The sequence below is a fragment of the Spermophilus citellus genome, assembly GCF_964194105.1.
Source record: "Spermophilus citellus genome assembly, chromosome: 1".
Classification (NCBI taxonomy): domain Eukaryota; kingdom Metazoa; phylum Chordata; class Mammalia; order Rodentia; family Sciuridae; genus Spermophilus; species Spermophilus citellus.
The window spans coordinates 74,664,020-74,676,678 of NC_138182.1; the positions used below are offsets into that span (position 1 = coordinate 74,664,020).

The 12,659-nt window shown below is 33.8% G+C and overlaps 1 protein-coding gene across 2 annotated transcripts in view; it reads left to right on the forward strand.

Moving 5' to 3' along the window:
- The window catches only part of XPO4 (exportin 4), a 129,286-nt gene that overhangs the window by 84,859 nt on the left and 31,768 nt on the right, over window positions 1-12,659 (forward strand). For both annotated transcript variants that reach the window (XM_081288741.1, XM_081288742.1), the window contains 2 exons: window positions 1,342-1,499; window positions 1,756-1,930. In XM_081288741.1, coding sequence (XP_081144867.1) covers window positions 1,342-1,499; window positions 1,756-1,930 — 333 coding nt within the window. The remainder of the gene's footprint in view (window positions 1-1,341; window positions 1,500-1,755; window positions 1,931-12,659) is intronic.

A 12,659-nucleotide genomic window follows, 5' to 3' on the forward strand; every position in this document is an offset into this window, starting at 1 on the left:
ATTAATTGCAACCTCGTGATCATACAAAAACCATGGGTGGTGGTTTTCCAAGTCCCATTCTAGACCAAAGAGTGTAACACATTTTAAGCATGTCAATAGATTAACTTTGTAATCTTTAGAGTTGTCATGGTGTTTTAAATTTATTGACTAGAACAGTAGGAAGTTCAGTGATTAAGTATTTCTGGAATCAATCAGTGAATAATGAGTTATTGTGTTCACTGTGACCAGCATTCTACCAGTGAATATTTAAAAGAAATATTCTGACGTCAAGTAATTTATAAATTATTTTTAGAGCCAAAGTGAATATAACCTGAAATAATAAATGTTCAGCTCTGAGTATTTACAAAGTTGAGAGTTTGTGTAGGAAAGAGAAGGGTTACACTAGTGTGGACATTGGAAGAAGGGCAATGGTTATAGAAAATGGTCATAGTAAATATCAGGTGGGCTTAGATGGATAGTTGCCATATAATTCTTCACTGAATATTTTTTGTTTATTTATTTTTCATATCATAGAATGAAACCTTTAATATCTGAGAATATTAATAATACCATAAAGTTAGAATGCAATATTTGGGGAACATTTCGTTTCATATGGAACATTGTATAAGCGTTTCACATTAGTATTGCACAATAGAAATCAAATCAAGATGCGCTTTTAAATGGATTTTTAAATACATTCTGCTGTCATGTATGACTAAAAAATTAAAATAAAAATAAATAAATGGATTAATGTATAATTTAAATGAAATTTTTATTTTAAAAAATTTTAGTATTATATAAAGCAGTGATGTAGGATAAAATGAGTTTCAAACAAATTGTAAGCAGTTTCAGAATTAATGAAAGCATAGACTCAAGTTGTTTGAATGAATGAATGAATGTAAAGGATTGAATGGTATATTGATTTTCTAAATTTGCGACTGTTTACTTCCACTAAAGCAGCATTTATATACTCTTGATTGAACTTGTCGCTAACTTTAGCAAGAAGCTGTAGTGAGACATAGTTAGCATAATACAGATGACTGTCGTTGTTGCTGTTTTTAGAATAAGCAGTATGTCTGACTGGCTGGCATCTGTTTCTCTCTTTGTCATAACATGCTGGAGACGGTTCAATTTTCAAAATGTAGGTAGCCCTCAGTTAAAAATTAATTGATAGATTTAAAATCATGGGCTATAATGTCAGGTGGACTGAGGGGCAATTTTCAAATTAGTTTAATTCAGGAGTTAATTTTCTGGAAATAATCAGCTACAGTGAATTTTTCTCTTACCTCATTCGGCATGGTAGACACGTGACCCTTACAAAAGAAGAATTTATTTTTATGGATTAGTAATTCTTTCTAACAGGTACATCGAAAAATCAGAGAAGATTCAGATATGGCACAAGATTCTTTACAGTGCCTTGCCCAGTTAGCTTCTCTTCATGGACCCATCTTCCCAGATGAAGGATCACAAGTTGATTATCTAGCACACTTCATTGAGGGATTGCTGAATACTATCAATGGGTAGGTATATTTACCCTTTATAACTGAAAAGGGAACTTTCCGAGTTTTCCTTGTGTTTAACAGTGAAGGAAAAAAGAAAGTAGTGGTTTTTTCCTCCGTTTTGTATTTTGAAGTGAAATCATGTGGCTAATTTGGAATTAATACACAGAGATATACTTTTAAAAATGAGTAAGTGATAATACTTGCATGTTTGGAAATGAGTTGTAACTTTTCTTCTACTACCACTTAATAATAATCCTCATTACTTGGTTTATAGAATTGAAATAGAAGATTCTGAAGCTGTAGGAATCTCCAGCATTATCAGCAACCTGATAACTGTGTTCCCTCGAAATGTTTTAACTGCCATTCCCAATGAACTTTTCTCCTCCTTTGTTAACTGCCTCACACACCTCACTTGTTCTTTTGGGCGAAGTGCTGCATTGGAAGAAGTGGTGAGTAACTATTGTAAAATAAATTGTGTCCTTTTTTCATGAGGAAATTTATGCTGTCTTTGTAACGTTTTCTTATGACATGTAATTATTTTAAGTGAGTGGTAGTAGCTGTTGTTAAGTTACGAATTTGTTCATATATGTAAGTTGGCAACATGTGTTTGGAAACATGACATTTAAAGTTTGGGGGTTCAAAACAGGTGAAAGTTATTGGTTTTAAGATTTTAATTTTGAAATAATTGGAATTCATTACTTCTATTAAAAGTTTTGTGAAAACCCCATTTCACAATTTAGCAGGGTACTGCTTTGTTGTATATGGTGTGATTATGTGTAATTTTATATGTATATGTACTTATTTTGATAATTTTTATTTTGGACTTTTGGGAAATTATGTAAACATGATGCAGTTCAAATTGTAGCCATGCTTGTTTTGATTAGATGCTTCTCATTATTTTTTGGTAGAAAGGTTTAATCGTATATTTTGGTAGGATCTAATTTATATTAAAATTAAGACTAATAATACTAATAATTTTTAGCACAGATTTTTAGATGTACATTTTCAAGTTTATATTTAAATTTAGAACACACGTACTAAAACCCTTGAAAACACAGCTGCTTTTATAAGTTACTGTGAATAGCTACATTAATCATGGAAAATAATAGATTTTTTTTCCCTACAAAAGTTATTGTTGAGATTCTCTTTCATGAATCAAAATGTGAGTCTTTAAAAAGATTATAAAATTAAAAACAGTATTTGTAGATATCTGTTAGGATTTTATGTTAAATCCCAAGTAGTTTTGGTGGAACTCTGGCACTGTGTCGGCTTTTTGAATCCCTTCAGAGGTCTTCAGAAAATGAAGAACTTGGAAATGATTGTGTTTATGTAATTGGGCACTTTAGTGATTTGATGAGAGGAAAGTAGCTGGGTCAGAAAAGGATTTATCTGATGGAAAACATTTAAGTAGTAGAGGAATAGAAGGTTAAAGCCATCATATGTGGGGTTTAAATTTCCTAGGGAAGTAATTTTGTGTTCTAAACGTGAAAGTCCATAGAAAATTTAAGTATTCAAGTGTTACTCAAACTCTTCTCAAATGATCCCAGATTATGAACTGGTTAGGTCTGATTTAACATGGCTTTTGTACTTTTCCCTCTTGGTTTATTTTCTCCCCAAAGCCAGGTAGATTAAAGATTTAGCATGTTGATCAGATATTTAGAAACATAGCTACCTTTTAGTTTCTGTTTGTTTAAGAGCAGTCCTAACATTTCAAAGAATTGCTAAAGATACATGACATTAGTGGTTTGCAAATTTTACATTGAAAATTTATTTATTTTAAGCAGGAGGCCCTCAACTTGACAATTTTTCTGTCAAGTTTTAACATAGAAGTATTGGGGTATAGAAAGCCTATATAAACTTTCAGAGAAGCAGGTACATCTTCTGCTTGTTTCACAAGAGGGCATGCTCTGATGTGCCTCATAGGTTTCATTTAAGTAAAGTGTTGTATTTTTAAATGTTTTAATTATTTTAATTGATGTGTTTATATTTAATGGTTATTTTTAAAAGTAATTGGTCACCCATTATAAAGAACAGAGGGTAACAGTTTGTTTAAAGCTTTTTAATTGTGGAAGCCACATTGGGAGGTTTGGTGAAGCTGACATCTGAGGGGGTAGTAGCCCTTGCACAGTGACTTGAATGAAGACTAAACAAATCCTCCCAAATGTCATTTCAGCTTCAGTGTTTTATTGTCTGGGGAATATATAGCTAATACTAAAAGTTCATGAACAAATCCAGTCAAATCAGATTGAACTTTCTGGACAGACTGTATTATCTTTTGTTTCCTTGGTCACCCCCTGGTTGCATTATTAGTTCATAACACGTAGTAGTTGTCCTGAGCTGGAAAAGTGTATGAGGGAATGATTGTTTAAGGAAATTTTGGGAAATTGATTCATTTAAAAAAAAAAAAAAGGATCCAGTGTGGTATTGAAAGATCATGAAATTTGGTGGGAGAGAGAATACAGTCATGAGCTGAGTAGTTGTAAAGTGCAGGATTTTGGGCAAGCTGCTTCCCCTTTTCTGAATTTGTTTTCTCATTGGTAAAGTCAGAATGATAATCCCTTCTGATATTTTGTGGCATGGATTAACTTTATGAAAGTTCCTGTGTAGTATGCACACTGAAATGTAGAATAATAATTTTTTAAAAATGAACCTTTAAGATGGTTGATGCTCTGTATTTTATGTACTGTTACTATGTAAGACTGATTAAGTTTTATTTTGTACAAACCAATAATTTTTTGTAATTTCAATTTTAAAAGACTTTTTTGTTTGTCTTTAATATTGAAAGAGCTTCTTTTCTGTAAGAGAACATGTTTTGCAGATAGACTTGTTTTATTATAATACTTTTTTTCAGAACTGCTATTTCTTTAGGAATAATGCTAGATTCTGTTTTTCTAAGCAAATCTTATCTTTGATAGTAACTATATTGCTATACCAAAAGGGAAAAAAAGAACATTTTCATAGGAAGAAAAATTTTGATACTGGTGTGTTTTTGAAATATGTCCTTGCTTAGTGACTTTTGCCTTTGCGTGAACATTATATTTATGACTGTCATTTGACCTGCAGTAAACTGAGAATCAAAAAAAGTTCCCGTCTTTAGCCAAGTTGTTCTGTTAAAGTTTCTTGGTATTTCCTGAGATTTCATGATGCCTCATAAAAATGTTTTTTATTACATCCCAAAGTCCAATTATTATCTGTTTCTGGACTGAGGAAATGAGAATGATTGTAGAGATGAAACAGTATTGTCTTGAAGATTAGAATTCTAATAATTGTTCATTTTAATATACCAACTATATCAAAATATTTATTAGTACATGCATTTGTATTAGTTTATTGAAATTTGAGGAAGATATGACCTGAACGCTATATCAGTTTCTTTCTTGATTTATTTTATCTGTAGAGTATTTTTAGTTCATTTCACAAGTAGGATCATCAGAGAGGCCATGCAACAGATTGAATAAAATATCATGACAACAGTGTGTTCTGTGTATGTATTTTGATGTGTGTGTAAAGGGAGGTGTGATGGTAGATATTACTTTATGAAGGAAGAACTTTACATTTGGTTTTAGTACATTTATAACCTAATCTCAGGACCAACAAGATAAGGTAGAAAAGAAAAAGGATTTAATAAACTTGTTAGGAAGTTCCTTAAAGAGTGCAGTGCAGTAGAATAATTTAGTAAGTGAGGGCATTTAAAGGTCAGCATTCTTGATTCAAAATCTACTCTTGTCTTGTTCATTGGGTGATCACTTTGTGGAGACAAGATATGATGAAAATGAATATAGTAAAGCTAAATTACAGATTGAGAAGATTAAGAGAAATCTTGGCATTTCCATGATAAGAAAAAAATATTTAATTAATCAATTTATTTATTTGTCTGTTTTTGTGGTGCTGGTGATTGAACTCAGGGCCTCACACATGGTAGGCATACCTCTACCATTGAACTGCATGCCCAGCCCTTATTTTCTAGAATGGTGATGTCAGTACAGTGTAACTGTGTTAAATAACTTGCATCTTCTCTCATGAAAGAAAAGCTTTTTTGAAAATCCCTACCAACATCCCTTGCTCAGTGGTTCTGATAGCTATTATTTGATGATACTAGAGAGAGCAAGGTGACTGTCCAGACTCTGTTCACCTGCATGCATTTCTCTAGCATAAAAGATCATAGGAAAAATGGAAATGAGATGCATGAGTATTTTTTAAATCTTATACATTGAAAGTACATTTCTTTATAATAATAACAACCATAGTTTTAGCTCTATGATGATATTTGGAAAAAACTGGTTACCATTATACCTTAGTATAAAATACACTTACTATAAGAAGTGTTAATAAGAATTATGTTAATGTTTTATTTTATTGTGGTTGGATTATAATTTTACTATTCAATGTTTTGTGATTTGGTTATAACTCAGTTCTGATTGTTTAAATCCTAATACATAACCAGTGTTTAAATTTTACAGAATTCTTGTACTTGAGATAGTGTATGATAGATTTAGAATAAAGCTTATTTACTGTGATAATATTGTTCCATGCAACATCCCTGTTATTGTTTATAATGCTAGCATTAGAAACATAAATATGAACATGAAACCTGTGGATCCAGTTCAAAAATGAATGCTAGAGTGCACTGAAAAAGATTGCCCTTCAATCCATTGTAAGTCAAAGGAGTTCCCCAGATGTCAACCCATTAGGAATACTTATAGGTTAATTTGGTTTCAGAAACATGTGTTAATAGCTACTATGTGCCAGGTGTGATTGTATAATATGTATACATTACTTTGCATTAAGAATTTGGAAATTCAGGGGTGGGATGTAGCTCAATTATGGAATACTTGCCTAGCATGTGCAAGCCTTGGATTCTACCAAGCATTGCAAAATCAAAAAAACAAAAAATGCAAAGAGCATTTACAAAGGAAGAAAGTATGTTAACCTGAGTAAAACATTTAAAAACTTGTTCTGTAAATTAAAACTTGTTCATGTTTTTGTAGAGGTAAGTTTTTTTTTTTTTTAAATTAAGTTATCTGTCTATAGGATTCTACTGACAGCTGCAATACTTGTCTATTAAATCAATTTCTCTTGGGGGATTTCAGAAGCCAAGAATACTCTCAGCTACATAGGTACTCTGAAGTTATGTTAATTTTGTTAAGGACTAGCTAGAAAAACCAATATAATTAGATAATGGATTGATTTCAAAGGTTTCTAGATTCTTACTTTCTTAAATAGAGGGATCCATTTATCACTCTTCTGTCACTTTTGTCTATTAACATATTTATCTAAAATGACACTATATTAGGCAAGAATCTAAAATACTTACAGCAGAGGAGTAACAGTATAAACAAGCATGGCTCTTACATTTGATTGTTCATAAGTCCTTGTTAATGTTTTATACTATGCAGTGCAAATATTTTTTGTGTGATTTATCATTGAGTTTGGTGATTGTGCTATAACCTGTAAATTTTCACCTTTTTGAAATATTTCATCATACAAAGTGTAAATTTTATATATTATGCTATTATGAAGAGTAATAGAATAAACAATTCTGTATCAGTCACCCAGATTTTTAAAATGATATATTGATAGAGCCTGAATTTTTATCCCCACCCTGTTTATTGTAAGCAAGTTTTATTGCATAACTTGTTTCTGCCAGATGATTTTTCTGTTAGTGAACTTCCCAGCCTGTGTTCTTTTAACATTATCCCGGTTTCTTCCATCTGTGGTAGTTGAATTTGATTTTCATGCTCAGATTCTTAAAAACCATAACACAGCAGTAGCCTCAGGTTGGAAATATGGAACCCAGAGTTCCACAAGGCTAAGGAGCTTCTTAAGTTTTTTTTCCTTTAATAAAATTTCTCGTCCATCTCATTGCATTTTTTCTGTCTTTTTTTCTCTCTCTCTCTCTCTCTCTGTACTGGAGTTTGGAACCCAAGGCCTCACACATGCTACCTAAGCACTCTACTTCTAAACTACATCACTGTCCTTTTTTATTTTTTATTTTGAGACTGGATTTCACTAAGTTGCTCAGGCGTGTCTCAAATTTGTGATCTTCCTGCTTCAGCCTCCTGAGTAGCTGGGCTTATAGGCTTGTACAATCATATAGGCAAATCATACTTTTCTTGCATAACCCTTGTTATGTAAATGTGAAAATAATTTGGGGTTGAGGAATATTGCCCAGTGGTAGAGCTTGCCTAGCATATGTGAGACCCTGAGTTCAATCCTCAGCACTAGGGAGAGAGGAAGGTGATAGGAAAGTAAGATTTAATGATTGAGAGAAAGAGATTTCAAATTCATGGAGAAGATTTGGTTATTTGCTGTTTGTGGGAAAAAATGTAGTGGGAAGAATTATAGCAGATATCTATTGGGAACCATAGTTCCATCATTGCTAGGAATAGATTTGGAGTTGTTTTCAATATAAGAACCAAACTTTTAACTCCTTTGGTATAATATTTATCTTGTATGCTTTTACAGTGCCTATTATTAGATTTATGTAGATGGATAAAAATACAAAGACATATTGTAGTGCAATTCTAGGTTCATAGCACAATCTGAGTGAAAATACAGAGTTCCATATTCCCCCAGTAGCAATGTGCACAGCCTCCTCCCCATCAACTTCCCTCCATCACTGTCCCTCCTCAGAGTGTGGTACATTTTTTAGAGTTAATGAACCTATACTGACCCATCATTATCGTCCAGAGTCCATTGTATATCCATGAGAGTTTATTCTTGGTGTTGTAAATTCTATGGGTTTGGATAAATATATATTGTGTCCACCAGTGTAGTATCATACAGAATAGTTTCACTGCCTTAAAAATCAAATCCTCAGGCCTGTAATCCCAGTGGCTTGGCAGGCTGAGGCAGGAGAATCATGAGTTCAAAGCCAGGTTCAGCAAAAGTGAGGTACTAAGCAACTCAGTGAGACGCTGTCTTTAAATAAATACAAAGTAGGGTTGGGGATATGGCTCAGTGGTCAGGTGCCCCTGAGTTCAATCTCCAGTACCAAAAAAAATCAGATCCTCTGTGTTTCACTTATACATCCCACCCTACCACCTTAGCTCCTGACAACCACTAATCTTTTCACTGTTTCTAAAATGTCTAGAGTGTTATATAATTAGAATCATACAACAACGTTAATTTTAATCTCTGAAATTCAGTATGTCAAGGGTGGGGGACAGATTGACATACTGAAAATTTTCTTTCAAAAGCTTTGTTTGGCAACATTTTCACAAAAATATTAACCACTGCTTTTGAATTATATATTCAACATAATTACCAAAGCATAAAAACAGGATTTTTTTCCCCCTGTGTCTGAAGGGCTGCATATAACTTCTTATGCACTTGCAAGTTAATTATGGGCATTGAAAGAGAAGTGCTGATATCATATTTTGATTACCTTCTCTACCCTCCATTTCCAAATGGAGTAAAGTGGGGTCAAGTAGTCTCATAAGCTCTAAGCCCCTCTCCAAAGCCTTTCTGGCAGCAGGCCTGACAATACCGGGTGCATGAGCACATAGTGTCTAGCTTGGTCTCCTTAGTCATCTCTGTGCACGTGCTGCTGGCTTCGCTGCTGGGTTTTGGCCAGAGTGGCTATGGAGCAGGGCCAAAGGATTATGAAAAAGAGCTAGGTTAGGTTTCAGTTCTCTATGATTACACTGGAAGATCTAGTAGCCAATTGTCATCAACCACATTTCTCACACTTTGCCTGATGAGTTACTTGTACTGGTATTCACAGGTTACCAGAATTTTTTTTTAGGGGTCCATAGTTTTTATTTTAAATTGCCATCCAATGAGTAGGAACTTTTAGAGTCTACCTGTGATTTTCTCTTTTGCTTGTATCAGGGCTTTATAGAAGGAATTTTTGAAAACTCTTTCACTGATAGAAAGCTGTATAAGACTTTTATGTTTTTATTTAAAATTTTCAATGTATCAACTATGATAACATGTATTTGATACATACTAAAAAACAACAAAAAGTTCTTAAAAAGTGGTCCGTTTCTTTTCCTTTTGAAATGTAGGTCAGAGGATGCTGTTCTGAAGTTCCCCTTAAGATATGTTATCAGTCTGTTTATTTTGGCAAGATAAACTGTTAAGACCTAACAAATGATGTCTGTGAAGCACATGCTTTGTTAAGTATATAAACAGGCCACAGATGTTTCTATGGGAAGAAAGTATTTTATTCATCTGTGTTCCAGTATTCAGCTCTTAGCATTTCATACATTTTTGTTGAAGGATAAAACCACCTTCTCCCACTACTAACAACAAATCAAGTACTGTGCTTAGGTGTTTTAGTACTCTTTTTGATTATTTTATATGTATTCTGTCATTCATCCTCAATCATATGTGACTTTATGATGACATATACAACATATATGTAGTTCTAAAATGTAGTAAAATAGCTATGCGTGAACCCACAACTCAACTCGAGCATTTGGAGTACCTGATACTTGATACTATTAGCATGTTATATTCAAGGTTCATCTCCCTCAGTGTTCCCCTGCTCTACTCCCAACAGCAGAGATGACTGACTACTGGTCTGAAGTCTTATCATTTCTTTCCTTTAAAGTTTTTAATCATATATATGTATTCCTATATCATTGAATATTATACTACAGTTTATCCATTCTCTTATAAATGAATTTTTGAGTTCCCCTCCTTTGTCATTATAATGTTGCTATAAATATTCTTTTATATTTTTGAAAGTTTTTCTTTTTCCTTTTCTTTTATATGTGTGTGTGTGTGTGTGTGTGTATCTGCGCAAGTGTTTTGGGAACTGAACCCAGAGGCTCACACATTCTAGTCAAGTGTGGGTTATATCCCCAGCCCTTTTGAGAATTTTCAGTTTTCAAGTCGGGGATTGAACTCGGGGACACTTGACATTTGAGCCACATCCCCAGCCCCATTTTGTATTTTATTTAGAGACAGGGTCTCACTGAGTTGCTTAATGCCTCACTTTTGCTGCGGCTGGCTTTGAACTCATGATCCTCCTAACTCAGCTTCCTGAGCCACTGGGATTACAGGTGTGCCCCAGTGTGCCTGGTCCTTTTGAGAATTTTTCTAAGGTTTAAATTTAGGAGTGAAATTTTTGGATTTTAGGGTATGTAAATGTTCACTTTTATAAGGTAGTGTCAAAGTATTTACTGAAGTAATTGGGTCTGTATATACATGTTCATGAGTGGTGTATATGAGTTTTCTTTGATCCATTTCCTTTCCAGCATTAAACACTAAACAAGTTAAAATAGAGTCTTTGCTTTCTCAAAAACTAATAACATTAAGTTTTGTAGATGCAGTTCTTGTGATTCCTCTTTCAAAATGCTTGTTCCTGTCCACTGCTGTTTTTGATTTGTTGTTTCTAATGCTGTTGTTTATGTAGTACCAGGGTTTTAAAACCGAGGCTTTGTGCGTTTTAGGCAAGTGCTCTATGATTAAGTATATCCCCAGCCCTCCAATTGACCATATTCCTGTTGAGTTGTTGATCTTAATGATTTGTACAGTTTTTTTTTTTTTAATGTTCTGTGTACTAATTTTTTGTTGGTTTTGTGTTGCAGAACTGTTCCCCTGTTTTGTTTCCCCCTTTCATTTTATGGTCTTTTCTCTTAATTTGGAATAAGTTTAGATTTATAGCAGAGTTGCAAAGATACAGAACAGAGAGTTTCCACATATCTTGTACCTAGTTTTCCCCTAATATTACTCTTACATAACCATAGTATTTTTGTACTATAAATTAACATTGATATATTTTTGGTATTAAACTACAGACTTATTTGGATTTCACCAATATCCTCTTTTTGTTCCAGGATACCATGTTGCTTTGTGGTATCTTGTGATGAACACATTCTCATCTTACCATAGTTGAGATGATGATGATGATGATGATGATGATGATTTCCTTTGTGATTTTAGTTCTTTTGTTAGACCTTACCTCTTGTGTTTTCTTCTAAATATTTCATATTTTGCCTTTCATTATATTATCATCTTAGAACTGAAGTAGAAATCCAGTTTAATTTTTTTACATGGATAACAGGATTTTCCAGCACATTTATTGAATAGTACTTTATTTCTTTTTCTTTCTTTTTTTTTTTTTTAATTTTTGTGAAGGGGGGGTACCAGGTATTGAACTCAGGGGCACTTGACCACTGAGCCACATCCCCAGGCCTATTTTCTATTTTATTCAAAGACAGGGTTTCATTGAGTTGCTTAGTGACTTGGTAAGCTGCTTTGAACTCATGATCCTCCTGAGCCACTAGGATTATAGGCATGCTCCACCACACATGGCAATACTTTATTTCTTGATGATCTACAGGGCCACAGCTATAACATACCTAGTTTTCATGTATAAGTGGGTATTTCTGTTTATTTCTGTACTTTTGTATAACAGTCCTAACAGGAAGTCTGGCTAGGTGGTAGACATGTTACATCACCTCATTTTTTTCCATCAGAAGAGTCTTGAATATATTTGGTCCTCTGTTCTTCCATGTAAATATTCAGTTCATCAAGTTGAATTGTGGTTAGAGACGGTCTCACTGAGTTGCTTAGCATCTCCCTATTGCTGAAACTGGCTTTGAATTCTTGATTCTGGGATTCTTCTGCCTCAGCCTCCTAAGCTGCTGGGATTGCAGACACATGCCACTGCCTGGCTCCTACCCCATTTTTATTTATTATTTTGAGACAAGTTCTTGCTTAGTGGCTGAGGCCTCACTAAGTTCCTGAAGCTGACCTCAAACTAATGATCCTCCTATATCAGCCTCCTGAGTTGTTGGGATTATAAGCACACCACTACTGTGCCCAGCTGATAGTTTGTCTTCAGAGTATTTGATTTTCTATGGATGATGATATCTGCTCTGAATAATGAGAATTTGCTTTTTTCTTTTCAATCTTTATAATTTGTATTTGTAATTGTTTATTTTTTCCTCTTTGTATACTGATGAAAACAAGTGGTAATAGAAGATACCTTTTCTGTTTCATCATTAAGAACAATGTTTGCTGTAGGATGTTGAGCTGTCTTTTGTGGGTATTGATATTAATTAAAAGCTTATCTGGGGCTGGGGATGTGGCTCAAGTGGTAGCGCGCTCGCCTGGCAAGCGTGCGGCCCGGGTTCGATCCTCAGCACCACATACCAACAAAGATGTTGTGTCCGCTGAGAACTAAAAAAAAAAAATTAAAAAAAAAAGCTTATCTGCATAATC